Source organism: Molothrus ater, chromosome 14 (assembly GCF_012460135.2).
Source record: "Molothrus ater isolate BHLD 08-10-18 breed brown headed cowbird chromosome 14, BPBGC_Mater_1.1, whole genome shotgun sequence".
Classification (NCBI taxonomy): Eukaryota; Metazoa; Chordata; class Aves; order Passeriformes; family Icteridae; genus Molothrus; species Molothrus ater.
In genome coordinates, this window is record NC_050491.2 from 339,039 (window position 1) to 357,127 (window position 18,089).

At 59.5% G+C, this 18,089-nt stretch overlaps 1 protein-coding gene across 2 annotated transcripts; it reads right to left on the bottom strand.

Annotated features, from left to right (window-relative positions):
* Positions 1-1,374: 1,374 nt before the first annotated feature.
* TSC22D3 (TSC22 domain family member 3) lies at positions 1,375-17,633 on the bottom strand. 2 transcript variants are annotated; one of them, XM_036402165.2, is made up of 3 exons: positions 17,219-17,633; positions 3,204-3,255; positions 1,375-2,639 (listed from the first exon to the last, which is right to left on the bottom strand). In XM_036402165.2, exons 1-3 carry the CDS (start codon positions 17,539-17,541, stop codon positions 2,394-2,396), a joined length of 621 nt encoding a protein of 206 aa, XP_036258058.1. In that variant the 5' UTR covers positions 17,542-17,633; the 3' UTR covers positions 1,375-2,393. The 2 variants fall into 2 exon arrangements, with proteins under 2 accessions (XP_036258058.1, XP_036258060.1); XM_036402167.2 differs by lacking the exon at positions 17,219-17,633 and adding an exon at positions 3,543-3,717.
* Between the last annotated feature and the right edge of the window lie 456 nt (positions 17,634-18,089).

The following is an 18,089-nucleotide window of genomic DNA, read 5'->3' on the forward strand; positions in this document are numbered from 1 at the left end:
ACAGGGAGAGGCAGCAAACAGGACTTCCAACACCATCACTGCTCCCCTTGAACACCGCTGGATTGAGGGTGCAATTAAAACAAATGTGGCACAGAGCTCATTGCTGCAGGCCAAAGCTTCCCCAGGCAAGAGGGGCCAGAGGGATGGCTGGACCATTTCCCACCACCCCCAAACCAAAGAGGCTGAGAGGCTGGCAGCACTTGGGGGTCTGCTGTGTGTGTCCCCTACAGGCTGCTGCAGTGCCTGTGTGTGCAAGGGATGTGTATGCACGTGGTAGAGGAGCCTGAACCTGTTTACACACACACACAGAGGAAAAGTTATCAGACACACTAGAGCACTTGCAGGGCTGCCTGCACAAGGCTGCTGTGGGGTCACCATGTTGAGACAGAACAGGGAGGAGAAAGCCACCCAACAGTGATTTCAAGCCCATAGCCTGTGTTTTGCTGTTTACCCAGCGTTTCCAGGGTGCCAACCACCCCCAGCTCTGTGACTCACACAGGGCTGGGACTGAACCTCCCTCACAACAGCGGAGACACAAAACTGTGTGGAGCTGTGCTGCTGCAGCACAGGGTATGGCCACCTAGCTGCTCCCCGGCCCCAGGCACTGCTGGCCCAAGGAGGGCTCTGTATGGCCCAGGAGATGTGTCTCTAGAAAACCCCATGGGAAGATACTGCACCTTGCTTCACGCATCCTGCCAGCCTGGGGCTCTGCACAAACACCTCCAGGCTTTAACCTGTAGTAGCCATCAGCAGCCCCAGAGATGGAGGGTTTGCATATTTTTTTGCCCTCCCTCACATACCCCATGGAGTTGAATCAAAAGCTGGCTGTGCCCTAGAACAGGGTTGGGGGATTCCCCACTCCTGTCCAGCATTGTTCAATCCAGATGACCCATCTTCTTACTCTCGTATTTTGAGATTATATCTAATGTTTTGAGATAGCCCAAAATGAAAAAAAAAAAAAACAACCAAACAAAAAATATCAATGATGGCTGTGAGAACAAAAACACCAGAGGAAGAGCATAGCTGGGGGTACATATAGCCTGGTAAGAGCCTCCTTTCTGCTTGTGCCCCCAAGTCTGCCCTGTACAGGTGTGACACAGGGAACAGGGACCTGCAGGTTCACAACACTTTTCCCTACCACACATCCAGGCCCTGGAAGGGGCTGCCTCCTCATATTTCCAAAAATCCATCTTGGCTCAGCCAGGGCCATCTAGGGGGAACTAAACCCTACTGCAAAGGTGGGGTGCTGCCAGGTTTTCCCAGCTGGGGAAGAGCATCAGCTCACCAGTCCCATTCCAGCAATTCCCAGTCCCTTCCCCACTGCCACCACCCTCCCCCCCCCTTCCCAGCCACAGACACAGCTTGGGGCATGGGTATATATAAAAAGTAAGAGTTTATTGCCATTTCTATCTAGATTTACACAACAGTGTCACCGCTTCTGACATCAAAAGCAATGTCCCGTCACATCCCAGAGAACGGGCCAGGGACAGAGGGGAGCCCAGGAACACAGGCTGGCTCCTCCACCCTGGTGGGTTAGAGCACAACCTGCCTTGTGGCTCTGCCCAGTGCTCAGTCCAGATCCTCCCAGTGCTGCCGCACGGTTCTGTCAGGTGGGATGCCAGAGAGGAGTGAATCTGCCCCCTCCTTGGTGCCACTCACAATAGTTGGCTGTCCACTGCCAGGTGCTCACCATTCCAGTCTGCCTTCAAATGCCCCAGATGTTGAGATGGGCATGGCTGACCCAGAGCGGGCACCTCACAGCCTCAGAGGCACCTCTTGTGCACATGTTTATACATAGACACAGCTACAGAAGATGCCCAAACTAACAAAACAAGCTTTTTTTCCTTGTAATCTCCACACTGCTGTGCGTTCAGCCATGGTCTACGCTGTAGCTGCCACCCCTGGTGCTGCTCAGTCTGGGTTGGGTTCCAGCAGGCTCCTGGGTGGCTCACGGGACACATCTGCTTTGCTCACTAAACATGGATCTCCCTCCAATGCCAGGCTTTGCCAGAAAGAGACACCCCCTGCAGAATGCAACCACGGCCTGGGGCTTGGTGTGCGCTCCTTCCAACTGCAGGTTACCATCATGGTGCCAAAGACTGCCCAGCTCTGCTCTTCAGCAGAGCCCGGGACAGGCACCACAGATCTCCTCCTGGCACCTGGTGGGCGGTTGGATGGGGAGGGGGGGTCAGCTGCCCCTGTCTTCCTTGCAGAAGAGCATCCTCATGAAGGAGACGGCCACTGGCTCTGTGGGCTGGCCAGGGCTGCCCGAGGGGCACGGCTCAGTGCCAGGGTCTGGCAGTCCTTCGTGTGAGATGAAGGTGGAAACGATTTTGCAGGAGATTAAGTAGAAAGAGTTCTGTGGCTCTGCCCACCCCGAGGACAGAGCCACCTTACACCGCAGAGCCCCCGGAGTGCTGAGCCGGGGCAGCCACCCCGGGGCTCTGCTCCTCAGGGCACAGCACCTCTGCTGGGAGCCGGGACTGGAACTTCTCCAGCTGCTCAGGACTGGCCAGGGTCTTCAGGAGGCTGTTCTCACGCTCCAGCTGGGAGTTTTTCTCCAACAGTTCCTTGATTTGCTCTTTCAGGACCTCCACTTCCTCCCGCACAGCATACATTAGATGATTTTTCACAAGATCCTGCAAAAGGCCATGGAAGAGACCAGTTAATGGAGAGTTAATGGTCAGAGGGTTGATCCCTTCTGTTCCCAAGTGCTGGGACAAATGCCAAATGGTGCAGAAGCTTTTCTCAAGGACCATCCCTCCCCACCCCACTGCACTCTCGGAACCCTGGCCAGGGCTTGGTGCTCATCCAGCATAGCTCCCTCAGCCGCCATCTCTTTGGTCTCTCTGCATCCAGAAGCACTTTCCAGGCCCCTCACCTACTCCGGCATTTGGGGGGCTGAAGTTACCCAGCACCCAAGGAACCCGGCTCGGGCAACCCCAGACCCCAAAGTTCCCCTCCACGTCCACCCTCGCTCCCGGCGCACTGCGGAGCGGCTGGAGCCAATGAGCTTCGCGGCGGTCGCAGACAAAGAGGAGCTCTGCCTGGCAGCGGGATGGGGAGTGGGGACCCCCGTGGGCAGAGGGACCCCCCACCCTGGGCCGAGCACCCACCCGGGAGCGGGAACATCACCCCCGTGCACAGCACCCGCAGGGTGACGGGGGAAGGTGCGGGGAAGAAGGGGCAGAGCTGCAGCTCACCATCGCCTGCTCGATCTTGTTGTCAATGGCCACCACGCTGGCTCCGGAGGCGCTGGAAGAAAGCGAGAGGCCGAGGGTCAGCACCGAAAACCTCCCTTCCCCAGGGGTTCGTGCACCGCGACACCTCGTCCCCAACCAGTGGATCGGGGCGTCCTCCTCCCAAAGGGAATTCCTTAATTCACGCACCGGTCGCGTATGTCCTTTGCTCCCGGAGTAGCAATGCCCCCCCACCTCATCCCTGGGGTTCGCAGCAGCACCCCTCGGGCACTAGGACGCCCCTTCCCCCAGATCTCTGCGGCGAATGGCGGGGACGCCGCGGCGCACCGGGGCCGCCCCTACCTGTTATCGAGCTTCACGGAGACTACATCCCCCCCGAGCAGGGAGGAGAAGAAGGAGATGGAAAAGTTGTGGAGCTGGTAGACAGCCACCTCCATGGGGGATTGGTACATGCCGGTGCTCATAGCTGCGGGCGCTGAAACACGCACTCACACAAACGGAGCAAAACGCACTGCCAGGGCCTCCCCGCCGCCCTCGCTTATATTGGAGGCGCCCTGCCCTGCCGGGAGGGGCGAACGCGGCGGAGACCGCCCGCCGCCCGCAGCGCCGCGCCGGGGGCTGCGCCGGTACTGCCCCCGGTACTGCCCCCTGTGCGGCACACTGCCCCTCAGTACCGCCCCCTCACCCCGGGTACTGCACCCGTACTGCCCCCGGTACTGCCCCCGGTGCGGCACACTGCCCCTCAGTACTGCACCTCTCTGCAGCCCCTCTGCCCCTTCCAGTTAAACCACAACACGGCGCCGTCCCAGCGCAAGGACCCCGCGCTTCAGCACTGTCCCCCCCAATCTGCACCCCCATTCCACACCCCTCGTCTATTGCAAGCAGAGTCCTGGGACCCCCGGCACCCCTCCTACAACCCCCCATAGCCCACAAGCCTCAGCATCCCGTTCCTGTGCTCCTCGGCACCCAGGATGGGGATTCAGTCGGGGGGACACATGCATCTGCTTGGGGGCTGGGAGAAGGGGTGAACCCGGTCTGCATTTGGAGATGCAGCCTGCAGGTCCCGCACAGTAAGGCCCCGTGACTGTGAAAGGGAGGCAGGAGGGAAAGGGGAGCCATGGGCATTCAAAATAGAACCCGGGTGGCAAAATAGAAACATGAGTGAAAAACAGAAAGGGGCTGCTAAAGACCGGGGTGAATAAGAGAAACAGGTATGTAAAACAAACGGAAACAGGAGGGACAAACAAGAGAAACGAGAGCAGAAAAACAACCCAGGCGTAAAAAACAACTCCAGGAGGAAAAATGAAAACCTGCACGCAGAGAAAACCCGGGATGCAGAACCAAGCCAGGGTACAGAACACACCCTGAAGTTGCAGAACAACAGCTGCGGAGTGCAGAACAGCCCCCAGATACAGAACAAAGCAGAGGTACAAAACGAACTCGGGGTACAGGGCAAAACAACCTCACGGTGCAGAGAAAGCCGGTGTGCAGAACAAGAAATCTAGGGTGCAACAGATTGACCTTATGGTGCACAACAAATTCGGGCTACAGAACACGCCCTGGGTGCAGAACAACAACCAAGGGATGCAGAGCAAACCTGGGGTCCAGAACAAAATCGGGCTCCGCAACAAACTCGGGAGCACTAAACACCACCACCCCTGGGTGTCAGAACAGTCCGGGGTTACAGAACAACGCCCTCGGGCTGTCGAACAACGACCCGGGGGCGCTGCGGCCGCGCAGAGCTCGGAGCGCTCCGGGCGCCGAACGCGCCCTCGGCTCGGCGGCCCCGCCCAGCGTTGCATAACCGCGCTGCGGGAGGGCGCCCCCCCGCGGGCACGAGCGGCACTACAGCAGCTGGGGCGGGGGTCCGCAAGGCTGCGCGCACCGGCGTCCCCGTGTGCGCGCCCTGCCGTCCCTGTGTGCGCGCACCGGCGTCCCTGTGTGCGCGTACTGCCGTGTAAGCCCCGCGGGCACGACGGGTCCTTCCCGCGTTCACAGAGCGATTTATACATAGAGCAAGTGGGTTTCCTCCGAGAAGTGGAAGCAGGGCCCCTAAAACGCCCCCAGCATCCTAGCGGCTGGGGTGGCACTGCCCACCCGGTGCTGCCTCCACTGCCCTTGGCTGCCCACTTATCTCTGCCGTCTGGATCTGGGGGAACTTTGCTCAGTGGTTGCCTGCTGCCCCTGACCCCGGGGGCTCATCCCCTGCTGGGCATGGCGAGGCTGATGCTGGATGGCAGACCCCACATACGGCATAGTATCCAAGAAAGAGTTAGTGTTGGCAGGGCATGTGCACTCCAGGGATGCTGCAAAGGACACTCAGCACCCCGATCCAGGGGGTACTGAATATGGCTGGCACTTGGCTGTTGGGAGAGGCCAAGGAACCCTGACTTGCGGGTGTGCTGCTCTGCCCCTTCCTCAAGCAGGGAGGGAGAGCAGAGTAGAATTTCCCCATCAGAAAGGGAAACTGAGGCACAGTGCAGCACACCTGCTGCTGGGAGCAAGACCTAGACAGGCAGCTCCTCACAAACCCCATCTTAGAGCAGAGTGAGGATGCTGTGCCATCTGTGAACTGCAGCCGGGGCATGTGTGGGTGCCCTGGGACATGTGGGTTTGATGTGGGGATGTGAGAAAGCATTTTCTCCCTGGTGGGCCCATCTGGGACCTGGGGGAGGAATATGCACATCCCCCTATGTCAGCACTACTCCGGCCCATGCAAAGCTGCTGTACAGGGGCTGAGCAGGGTGCTGGCACTGAAGAGAGTAGGCAGGTGTCTGTCCCCCAAGCCCCGAGGCTGGCCTGTGCTCCTCCCCTCACCCATACCAGGCCCGACTTACCAGTCCCTCCTTCTGAAGAGGCTCGGGGAGTACGGTGGCTGGAAGGCCATGCCACCCGTGACCTTGCTCCAGCCCCTCTGTTCCTAGCAGCGATGCTGGCTCTGCCTGTGGCTGTGTCCCCCCAGCTTGCAGTGGCAGAGACAGCCTGGGTGTTGGCTGCATCCAGGGGCTCCAGCCACAGGGTAAACACACTGGGAGATGACCTCAGCTGCACTCAATTGGCCCTTTCAAGGCCAATGGCCAGTGTGCCATCCCGAGCTGCGCGGGTGCCCCCCTCCCTGGGGAGATGAAAGGCCTCTGTGTGCACTTGTCCCCAGAGTGGCTGGTGGTGGGCTTGGTGGCAGCCCCTGGAACACAGATTTGTCCCCCCGCTGGGACAAGTCCAGACCACCCACACCAGGAGTCCTGTGAACTGAGTTTGCCACTGCAGCTCATGAAGCATGCTGCTTTCACTGGGGAGAAGACAGGAGAGATGGGGAGAGCATTTTCTCCTACAGTTGTGCCACCTCCTGTCTTCTGCAGAGGTGTCAACAGCAGGGAGATGGGGTGGGTGGACCCGAGCCTGCCCCCAGCCCTGGCAACTGTGCCTCTGTCTCACACTTCCTGCAATATTGCCCCCCCAGTCCCAGTTCAGTCTCCTTCCCAAAGGAAGCCCTAAATCATTAGTGGCAGGGACCAAGGGCTCCAGAACCGGCAGACCAGAGCCTGCCTGGCAGTCCTCGTCTCACAGCTTGAGGTTCCTGGTCCCTGCCTGGTATCTTTCTGATACAGCACTCAGCCATCAAGGACTGAGAAAAAACCCCAGATATTTCTGCAGCTACTGGAGTGAAGCTAGAAAATGCTTTGGGGGAGATTGCTTCAGCTCTGCCACCTCCAATATTTTTCCCATGGAGCTGGGACTACTCAGCTGGATAATAAGTATATATATTATATTATATATATATAAAAATATAAAAAAATATAATATATATAAAATAAATAAACTGGACTAAGTCCCCGATTTCCCTGCAGTCCTCCTGGGTCTTTCCACCCAGCCCTGCCTGCATCACTGCTCAGGGCATGGGTTCCTCACTTAGGCTGGGCAGGATGCTGTTGGCCTTTGAGAGGCCACAGCAAGGGATGCTCTGGAGGATGAAGAAGCAGAAGTTTCTTTCCTGGCATTCAGTTAAACGAGGAATCTCTATGCAGCCAGTGGCCAGGGCAGGTCAGGCTGGGCAGGGGGCTGCAGCCCCCCTCGCAGCCCCACACCTCACGTGGGGGCTCCTGAGTCTGTAGTGGGGTGCACACAACCAGGGTGCACCTTGCAGCCCCTACAAGCAAGTGCTGCCTGCACATGTGCGTGCACACACAGCACACCCACACACCCACATCCCCTGCATGCACACGTGTGTTTGCAGCCCACACAAGCGTGTGCTCTGCACACAGGGCACACCCCGCACATGCATGTGCACACTGGTGCACCCTGCTTGCACGCATGTGCGAGCACATTAGTTTAGTACCTGGAGCTGATGATCTTGAGGGTCTTTTCCAACCTGAACGCCTCTGTGACTCTGTGACACACACTTTGTGTGCCAAACAAATGCTGCTGTTCTGCGTGAAGATGCACGAGCGCTGCTGGCACCCCCTGCACACGCTGCCCTGACTAACAGTGATGCCCAGCCCTGCCTGCACACCCTGTCAGCGGCACAGGGCAGCTCCATGTGCCCCTGCACAGCGGGAGGGCACCCCCAGTGCTCAGGTATCACGTGCAGCCCTGCTGCCACCTCCACAGTGGGAGCAGCAGCTCCCCACTCTGCTGGATCCTGCTTTGTGGCAGCTCTCTCCAGGAGTTCCTCTGAGCTGCCCCAATGCCCCCACAGCAGCAGGGTCCTACACGGGGCTCCAGCTGCACCCCAAGTGGTGGGGGGGCCCTTTCCTAGCACACCACAGCCCTGGCCTTGCCAGGCTGCTAACAGCCACCTCCTCTCTCATCACCTGCTCCTGCTTCTCCAAGCAGAGCAGGGTGGGCAACACACCACCTTGCTCTTCCTAAGGAGCAGGTCACTATGGACTCACAGTTACCCTATGGCACCAGTGATGGGTGCTTGGAGCAGGCTGGGCAAGAGGGGCCAGTGGTGTGAACTGCATCCCTGAGGCAGCATGGCAGCTCCTGCATCTGCACACAGTGACAGGAGGTTGATCAGGCTGGGCCTGGCTCGTGCCTGTGGTTATTTTGGTAACAGCGACAGCAGCCGCAATACAGGGCAGTTGTGACACTAACTGTTGTGCTCTCTGGGGAAAAAAAGCACCCACAGTTGTCATCAAGCAGTGAGGAGAGGTGGTGACACCAGCCAATGATGATATCACCCCAGCAGTGGCCCTGCAGGACACCCCAAAGCTGCCAGCAGCCCCTCAGCCCTTATACAGCTTGTGCCTCAGCCCAGAAGATGCCAGCCCCCCTACTGGGTGACATTAAGTGACAACCCTCTCCTCAGCAATGGGACTTGGAGTTCTGCAGCCACCACAGAGCTCCGCCAGGCTGGAGCAAGGGGTGATAGGGAGGAGGACGAGGGGATTATCTCTTGCTGCCTGGCGTCCTGCACCTGCATAGTGCTGTGGGTCAGGAGACATGCCCTCTCCTCACAGCCCTGGGGACAAGCCGTGCTTTTGTACTGAGCCCTGTGTGTTGGACCTGCTCCAGGCACTGCAGTGCCACACACTGAAGGAAGCTCCTCTCCTGGTAGTGGCCGATGGAGCTGGAGGGGTGGTTGGGGCTTCAGGAGCAGCCCTGGCTCCCCAGACTTGGCTCTCCCCCTGCTCCAGGCTGTGCTTATGGCTCCGTGGCCCTTTTCCTGGCTTGCTCTCTCAGCTCAATGGGAGGAAGGCCCTTCAGAGGGTCTGAGGCGTGGGAAATGTTTATAGCCTGGCCTCAGAGACACTGGAGAGCAAACTGGGAAAGGCGCAGAGCCAAGGCTGCCCAGGCTGCTCTGCAGAGCCAGATCTCCTGCTCCAAGGATCAGAGCAGAGTGGGAGAGGAAAAGCTACTGCTTGCAAACACAGCTAAGAAAACTCTGCCTGTCACAGCCCAAAATCCTGCAACTATGGTGGTACCAGCCAAGGGACTGGGAATGCCAGCACCAGGGCATCCTAACCATGCCCTGCAGGAATGGGGGGAAGTGTGGCTGGAGACACTGGTGAAGGCTGGGGCCTGTGGTTGCCTCTGTCAGGAAGGGCTGGGTGTGGGACAGGGCTGAGGAGCTCCAGGTCTTGTCCAGCAGCTCTATCCTGGTTCTGGGAAAGGAGAGGTAGTGCTAGGGGCTGCCCAAAGGCAAACAGACAGCTATGTCTGCCATGGAATCCCAGGATCCTGAACAGCAACTGCCTGCCCTATGGCACTGGCATGGGGCTTTTGTGCCAGTCCCAAGGGCTGTGGGCCTAGCACTGCCAGAGCACACCAGTTGTCCAGATCTTGGTTTTCTCCTCCTGGAGATTCCCTGGCTGAGCTGTTCCCTGAGGCCTGGGACTACCCTCCAGCTCACCTGGTGCCTCCTAGGAGCCGTGTGAGACACGCAGAAGCCCCATGCAACCAGGAACCCTGTGACATCGGGACCCAGGTCATGCCCATCAGAGCCTTGGAGGGATCATAAATCCCCCAACTCAGGGCATGTGCTGCTCCAGAACAGCAGGTAACTACTCCTGGGCACACCTGGACGTGCCTGGATAAGGATGGACCCCCTGCCTGCAGAGCTGGTGCTGGTGGCCTTGCCTGGTCCCAGTCCTAAGCCAGGGGACACCAGAGTCACATGTGGCCCACACAGAGGTGGTGGCCACTGCCACGCTGGGGAAGCCCAGGGACAGTTTCAGTGAGGGAAGGCCAGAGGGAACCTACCCCTGGGAAGGCTGACAAGGAACATGTCCTCCTTCCCTTCATGCCCAATGGAGGAAGAGTGAGCTCTGCGGCCATGGGCAGGGGACGCAGGTGACCCACCCCACCAGGCAGCAGTCATGGGCAGGGATTGTGGTGTGGAGACTCCTCCAACCTGTCAGGCTGGAGGCAGTGTGGGGTGGTGGAAGGAGCCCTGGTAGGCTCCTGTGTCCAGCTGTGGGGCTGACTGCTTCCTCTGATAAAGGTACTTGGCTGTACTCCCAGTTCTGTTTTTTTCTAGCATGCGAGTGCACACCCTCAAGCCAGCCTGCTGAGAGCTGCAATTTTTCTTTAACTTTGTCTCTAGACCCTCTTCTTCCTCCTGTGCCCCTAGCAGGAGTTGCCTCCCAGCAGTAGTGTGAGGAGGTGAGGTCAGAGAGGATCCAGTTTCAGCCATGTTAGAAGCCAGAGAGGACGCAGTTCCCTTCTCACCATGTTGGAAGCCCCCAGAATCACAGCTTCCCCAGGCATGCTGGTAAAGGAGAAGAGGAAAAAAGGCTCATCCAGGGTTGTTACCAGCCCTGGATCATGTGGCCAAACATCCTACCTTGCTGGTGTTTGTCAAGTGCAGACACCCCGGTGGGTACCCTGCTAGGGACTATGGGGCACCCTTGCACCTCACTGCTCCCCTCAAAGGGTCCCACAGCTGCCAAATGCTGAGGTGAGAGTGCCAGGCATGGCACAACCCAGTGAAAACCCTGCAGCTTTCTCTGAGCACCTATGCCAGCTGTTGGGGCAGTGCAGCTAACCTCCACCATGCTACCGTCTCCCATGGACCAGGGATGCCCAGCCCCAGGGAGGATTGCAGGCTGAACCCTTGGCAGAGCTTTAATCCACAAATCTGTCTGCAGAGCAAAGTGTTTCACACCCAGGGGCCGGGCTGGAGTGCTGTCATTGAACTCAGTGTTATCACTCCCTGCTTACCTGTGCCCTGCCCCAGCACTCCTGCCGGCCACGGCTCTGAACTCCAGAACTGTCCTTGCTTCTGAGCTTACTGGGTTATCCTGGAGAGCCCCAACTGGATCACCCCCCATGTCCTGGGTGCTCTTTTCTGGTCCACTTTCAGGGAAGTGGGGATAGAGCATAGGTGGTTGCAGCACTGAAGGGACCTCCCACAGCATGAGGGCTACGCGGTGCCCTCGCATCCCAAAGCAGGCAGGCAGGGGGCTGCCAGCCTGGGCTCTGCCTCCCCAGCCCCTCCTTCAGATTTGCAGGGATCCTCAGCCCGAGAGAGGAACCCCAAAGTAGGGCCTCTGGCATCCTCCAAAAACAATCCCAGGCCCCTTTTCAGGCAGGAGCAGGCGCTCCAGAGCCCTGCTAGGTGCTGGCAGCTGCTGCCCTGCGGCATGCAGGAGTGCCCGCTCACTAATTGGGAGGCAGCTCGTTATGTAAGGAGGACGGAGGCAGGGGAGCTGCGATAGCTGTGCAGCACACCCCACGCTACCCAAATCTGCTCTTCCAGCCCAGAATAAGCCCTGTTTATGGAACCCCTCAAGCCCTTCTCTGGCCCCTTCCACAGGTGCTGGAGCCTGGTGCTCTCCTTCCTGGCCAAATGCTTGAGGGGAGCCCCAGCAAGAGCCCCAGCAGCCCCACAATATCCGAGGGACAGCTGGACTCCAGTGCGGGTGCAAAGCCCCGCAGAGCTGACCCGGCGGGGGCTGGGGGCAGAGGAGCTGTGCTCGGCTGGCACCCACAGGAGGTCAGGCAAGGACATGTAGGGCAGCACGGCTTCAGCAGAGACGGTTATTAATACCCTGCCTGGCCTTTGCATGGAATCCCGGGCATTTCAAATCAGGGACCTTCACTGAAACCCTGCCGTCACTGACATTTCAGAACAATAACAATGTGAAAGACAATCAGTTCCTGGCAGGATGTATACCTGTGGTGCTGCCGAGGCTCTCTCTGTGCCCAACCTCAGCAGCCAGCTATCACCTCACTTGTGCCAACCCTTGGGAACAACCTGAGAACACCCCCTGCCTCCAAACCACCCGGAGCAGTCCTGCTCCTTTTCACAGGCATATCACTGTGATGGTCTTACTAATGGACATGGAAATGTCTTGTCCTGCCCCATGGCATCTACCACCCTCTACCAATCTGGACAGGGCTGCCATCCCCAGGGAATTGCAGGTGAGGCAAGGACTGGATCCCATCCTGATCCTGGAGTCTGAAAGGCCTAGAGTTTCTTCTCTGCCACTAGCGTTGTTCTGCAGCAAAAGGCCCCTCAAATATATATATAAAACTCAGCACGCAGACAGAGGATGATCTCCTGTCCCAAAGCCAGTCATGTTCAGCACCTGGATAAATATAACTCAGAGCTCATTTGCAAAGCATCGGAATGGGTTGTAGCCTCTCTCACCTCTCCAGCCCTCTTCCCCCAACACACACCCTGGGGTAAAGCTGAAGATGATGACCTCAGAAGTCTTTTCCAGCCTAATGTGTTCTGTGATTCTCTGCCCTCTACCAACAGGGCCTCAGTCCTTCCCAAGGGCAGGATCCACCTGGAGCCTCACTGGCCTTGGCAGTCCACATAAAGCACACAGACCCATACATGGTCACGTCCCCTGGGCACACATACAGCTGCCAGGCTCTGACAACATATATCCCAAACCTTTCCAAGCCCTTTGGTCCCATGCAGGTCACGATGCTCCCCCAAAGTACAGAATCAGCTTTAACCCTCTTTGTGCTGGGCAGTGGCCAAGGAGGCGGTGTCAGGTCCCAGCAGAAACTGTCCAGGATCAGGCCATGTCTCACCAGGAAAGGATAATGTGATGCTGCACGATGCTGGGATCAGGGCAGAGCCCTGCAGCCTCCTTCAGCTCCAACCTCTTCCTCATCTTTACAGTTCAAAGCTGGAAAAAATCCTGTCCAGCCTTTTCCCCATAGGGCCATGCTGTCATCCCTGCCTGACCTTCGGACACCTACTTCTGCCTGTGCAGAGCCAAATGCCTGCCCTAGCAGATGGATAGTGCTGGAGAATCCCCAGAGAACCAAGATGACAGGCTGCTGGGAAGCTGACATTGGCATCACCAGACTAGCTCAGCTGTGCCAGCCCCCTTGGCCATAGCCTTGTGGTCAGGGGCAAATGATTCCCTCCCAAGGGGCTGGAGGGGCTGAGCATGGCTCTCCTGTGCTCCAGAGAGTGTTGAGAATATCCTTCTGGAGGGAGCTGGGTCTTGCAGGAGCAGGCGGGGATGGGCATGGTGCATGGCGTGGCACAGGCTGCTGCCAGCCCTGCTGAGCCATGCCAACCCAGTATGCTGTAGCAGAGCCCCTGTGAGCCTGGTCTGCTGGGTCATGGGGTGGGGGTCCCAAGGTATTGAGATGCCCATGATGGAGACCACAGCAAGCTGAGCCAGCTGCCTGCCTGACATCTTCCCGAGGGTGGGAGGATTTGGGTATGCCAAGGTAAGCACCTCGCAGCAGTACAAGCTACTCCCTGCCACTGAAACAACATCTCCCCAGCACCTCAGTGGTGTCCAGGGCTTGCAACCAACACTGCAGGCCACAGGTCAGGCCACGTGCATCTCTGTCCTGTGGGAGCAAAGCAAAGAAAGCCCTGGTGCATGGTTCTGGAGGGTGCGGGGACTCTCCTGGCCCTCTCCATGGCAGAGCTGTCCCAGGGCCAGAAGAAGGAGAGTAGTACAGCTTGGTCCTACACCCACACCTCTCTCATGCTCACTTATGGCCCCTCTCCCCATCAATGTGTCCTTGTTGCTTCAGCCCACTCGACCAGCTGGAATGCTTGCCCTGGCCCTGCCACCTCGGGATGTCCTTTATGGCCTGGCTCCTCTCCTCCTGCATTGCTGCTGCAAAGTGACACCCGACAGACAGGAACAAGTGGTGCTGTGACACAAATGCCACTCTGGTTACTGCTGCCCTGGCAGCTCTTGCTTGCTGGCCTGCCTTTACAGTGGGAAAGGCAGTGCTGCCCTTGCTTTGCCCAAATTCATGCTTCCTCTAGCCCCTCACACTGAGCTTCCCTGCCTCCCTGTGACTCCCATGGCTTGCCCAGGCCTGGGAGAAAGTGGCCCTCAGCTCCTTTCATGGCTCAGACCAAAGGATGGGTCACTGCCCAACCAATCCTGTTGGATTGGGCAGCAGCTCTGGCAGTGCCTACAGATGATCTGGCTATGCAGAGGTGTCCCCTCACAGCCTGGAGCAGGATGGGCACAGGCTGGCCAGGCTGCCAGGTGTTGCCTAGAAGTGGCTGGGCAGCAATGCTGGCACACCTGGCTGATGTGGGCAAGTGGGCTGGTATGTCTCGTCTTCCCACCCAGAGCCAGGCAGGTCTTGCCTGGATCACAGGCTAGCACACACCCAGGGGGCTGCTTCCCCTGCAGTGCTGACCTCCTCCCACACCCCTGGCTCCCCTCAGCCACCTGGCCCAGGAAAAGGTGTCATGTGGTCATGGGCCTGCTCTCCCCAGCCTACACTCAGTTGGGCTTGTGTTTGGGTCTGGGCTAACGTTGGCATTACAAAGGGATGGCAAAGAGGCATTACAGAGGGACAGCTTTCTGCCCACTTCACTGGCACCTGCAGGGAGAAGGTGTGCCTAGCCAGGGTGGTGGCAGCTGTCCTCCCTATACCTGGTGCTTCCATGTGAGCATGGTCCCTCGGCACTGCTGAGACTTCCCTGGACAGCAGTTTGTGATGTCCTGTGTGAGGACACGGTGGGGAGAGCCCTTTCTGCACAGGATCCTGTGCACTCCAGAAACAACAGGGCTTTCTGCAGGAGCATGAGCCCTGGAGGCAATTGGTCCAGAGCATGCCTTCCTTGTGCATCCCTAACAATATCCCTGCTGTGAGCAAAGGGTATGGAGAGCCTGGCAGGGACCACCCAGCCAGAGAAACCCCCAGAGACAGGTTAGACATGCTGAAATGTGTGTTGTCTGAGAAGCCCAGCACTGATCTGACCCTGACTGAGTTGTCTCCAGTCAGGCCCAGAGCCAGACTCAACTCTGCGTTTAGAATCTTGGGCATCCCATGCTGTCCTGGATGTCAGCTACATACAAGGATGTGTATCCACACATCTTTCCCCTCCTCCTGTGCTGCTGTAGGAGCACATCAGCCAAAACAATGGCACCAAATGGTTTGGGTTCCCTGGTGCCAGCAGCAGGGTGCCCTTATCAGGCATGTTATCGGGGTGTTCCTCTGGCACCCACAATCCTCCGCTGTGTATGCTATCTCCTCTTGGATGTGTTGGCTCATTCCCCAGAAGGAGAAAGTTCAGGCTGGAGCAAAACAACTGCAAACACAGGTGTGGGCACACCTAGCTCCAGTGCCTGGGGCCATGCACCCAGCTCCCCCATGCTGTGCCACCTAGGGGTGGCGGGGGATCACCCAGGCAGCCTCCAGACCGAGGTGCCTGGACACTGGGCATGATAGAGGGACATAGCTTTGCACCACACCATAGCACAGCCTGTGACAAACACAATGCATGGAGCTTCTCAGGACACATCACACAACAGGGCATGAAAGACAGGCAGTAAGGAATGCTAAGGCACACTGACAGAGAGAAATCCTTGTCCCTTGGCATCTCTGCTCACTCCCTACCTCACCAGGAGCACCACAGGTCCTGCTCCAGTAGCGATGAGTTTGAAAGCAGCCTGCAGTGCCCATATCAGTGGCCTCTGGCCCACAGGCACTGTCACTGACTGCCCCAGCAAGCTGCCCAGGTGCTTGGCTCTGACCCCAGCCCTAGTAGCCCGTGCTGGGGACAACATCTTGCTTCCCCCTTCACCCACGGTGCCAACTTGCTGCAGCCTCCCAGGGAGGAGGGGAACCTCTCGCTCCTGTTCCTTCTCAGCTGGGTAGGTTCACTGCTCCCCAAACGGGCCAGGCACCAGCACCTTGGCAGGTGTCCCAGCTCCTCCCTTCCCACCTGAGCGGCAGCTCGGCGTTATGTAAGTGCAGGAAGAGCAAGGCCGGCTCGAGGCAGCAGCCTCTCGGTGTCAGACGCTGCTGGGCGAGGAGGCGGGAGTGCGCCGGGGTGGTTCACACGCATGGGGCAGCCACGTGTGAGCCCACCCACTGCCGCTCCCGCACAGCCCGGGAGCACGCCCACGCTGCGTGTGGTGGGAAGGGGATGCTGAGGTGTCTCTGAACGCCTGGGTGCTGCTCCCTGTGCGCAGCACCCACCCATGGCGGAGCAGCAAGCCCCAGAGCCGCTGCCTGCTGTGCCAGCCAGGCAGACATCTGTACCTGAGGTGCTGATGGGCCACAGGTCTCTTCAGGGTAGCGGATGTGTCCCACCTACTGAAGACACTGGAAGTCTCGGGCACCTGCAGCACTACTGGCACAGTTCAGCTCTCTCAGGCTGAACTGGGGAGACCCAGACCTGCTAGACCCCATACAAGCTGCTCCAACACAGGATGTCACCAGAGCCAGCCCCACACAGTGCCAGTGCAGGACCTGAGACAGCTCTGTCCACTCTCCCCTCTGCGGTTCAACTCATCAGGGCTGGGAAGCCTCCAGAGTGGTAGCCCCTAGGACCTCCTGTTCAGTCTCCTCTGTTCTCACTGCTAGAGGAGGGAGCAGGGCAGACCCCTCAGTCCTGCCTCCTCAGTCTGCCAGGGAATGGATGGAAGCAGACCCCAGCACATTCAGCTGTGGGGACACAGGCAGCCTGCCCAGAGCAACCCCAAGACCAACTCGGGAAGGGCAGAGACACTTTCCAGGCACGGGAAGTACCACTCCAGGCCAAACCTGTGTCCACTCCAGGGAGGGCCAGGGGAGCTGCTGAAAGGACAGGAGCTGGCACTGGGACTCTCAGACTCCCTACCCAGGCTCTCAGTGACACTCAAGATGGCTTTTGAGGCAGCACAGCTGCTCCCCAAGGAACCTGCTGCGCTCTCCATGCAGGATGGGGCCGATGCCTGTCTGTCGCTGGACACTATCCATGCCCCTGTGGGCACTGTCTGTGTGGACAGAGGTAGCCAGGGAGATGAGCACACAGTCCAGCGGCCAAAACACACAGCTGGGGGCTGTTGTCACTGCCCGGCAGACACAAGGCACCACAAGACAGGCACGGCGGGCACGGCAGAGCAAAGCCACCGGGACCCGCACCCAGGGATGAGCTGGCATCACGTACGGACTCCGTGCCAGACGCGGCCTCTCCCCACCCAGATTCCACCGCCGCCGACACCCCCCAGCCCCGGGGTCACACGAGTCCCCTTCTCTTGCCAGCCCCACACCGCTGCCAGCTCCGAGCCCGCTGCCCCGCTGCCCCGGGGCACCTGGCCCCCGGCAGCTCACAGGCTCCTGGCGGTGACACCCACCTGTGGAAGAGGAGGAGGATGGAAAGCAGGGTCTGGTCGATATTCCTGTTGCAGATACCCTGGTTGAAGAGGTAGCAGGGGTCCCGCACGACGGGTTCCAGCGAGTCCTGGCGCATGATGGAGCTCAGCTTGTCGGTGTTGAGGTTCTGTTGGACCAGCTGCTCCCGCAGCTGCCGGAAACTGCTCACGGTGGGGCTGCCCGGGTTGTTGTTCTCGCCCCCGGCCCCCTCCTCCAGCCCGCTCCGGTTGGCCAGATCCAGGCAGCAGCTGCAGCAGTCCAGCCCCACGGGCGACCGGCACTCCTCCGTGGGCGACGAGGACATCCCAGGGGGCCCCGTGCCTGGCCACGGCGGCGGCGCCGGGGCCGCTCCCGGGGCCGCGGAGGGCGAGCGGCTGCAGGACGTGCCCGGTGCCGAGCGCCGCGAGCGGCCCCCGCCCGCCCCGGTCCCGTTCCGCCCGCCCCGGCCCCGCCTCGGCCCCGCTCCACCCCGCCCCCGTTCCGCCCCGTCCCCGTTCCACCCGCCCCGGTTCCGCCCCGTCCCGGCCCCGCGCATCCTGCCTCCGCTCCGCTCCGCTCCGCTCCTCGCCGCTCCGCCCCGGCCCCGCTCCGCCCCGGCCCCACCGGTCTCCGCCCGCCCCGAGCAGCCGCTCCCCGGCAGCGCATCCACCCCACGCCGGGAGAAGCTGGAGAATCTGTAACATGAGGTGACGTGGGGTGACGAAGGGCCACGATGCCCCTTTCCCGGTGGGGATGCTCGCCCCGCTCTGTGCTTTCCGGGGATGGCGCGGGCGCTGAGGAGGCTGGCGCTGCCCGCGGCATCACTCCCTGAAGCATTGGTGCAGGCAGCCCGCATAGCCCCGGAGACGGGAC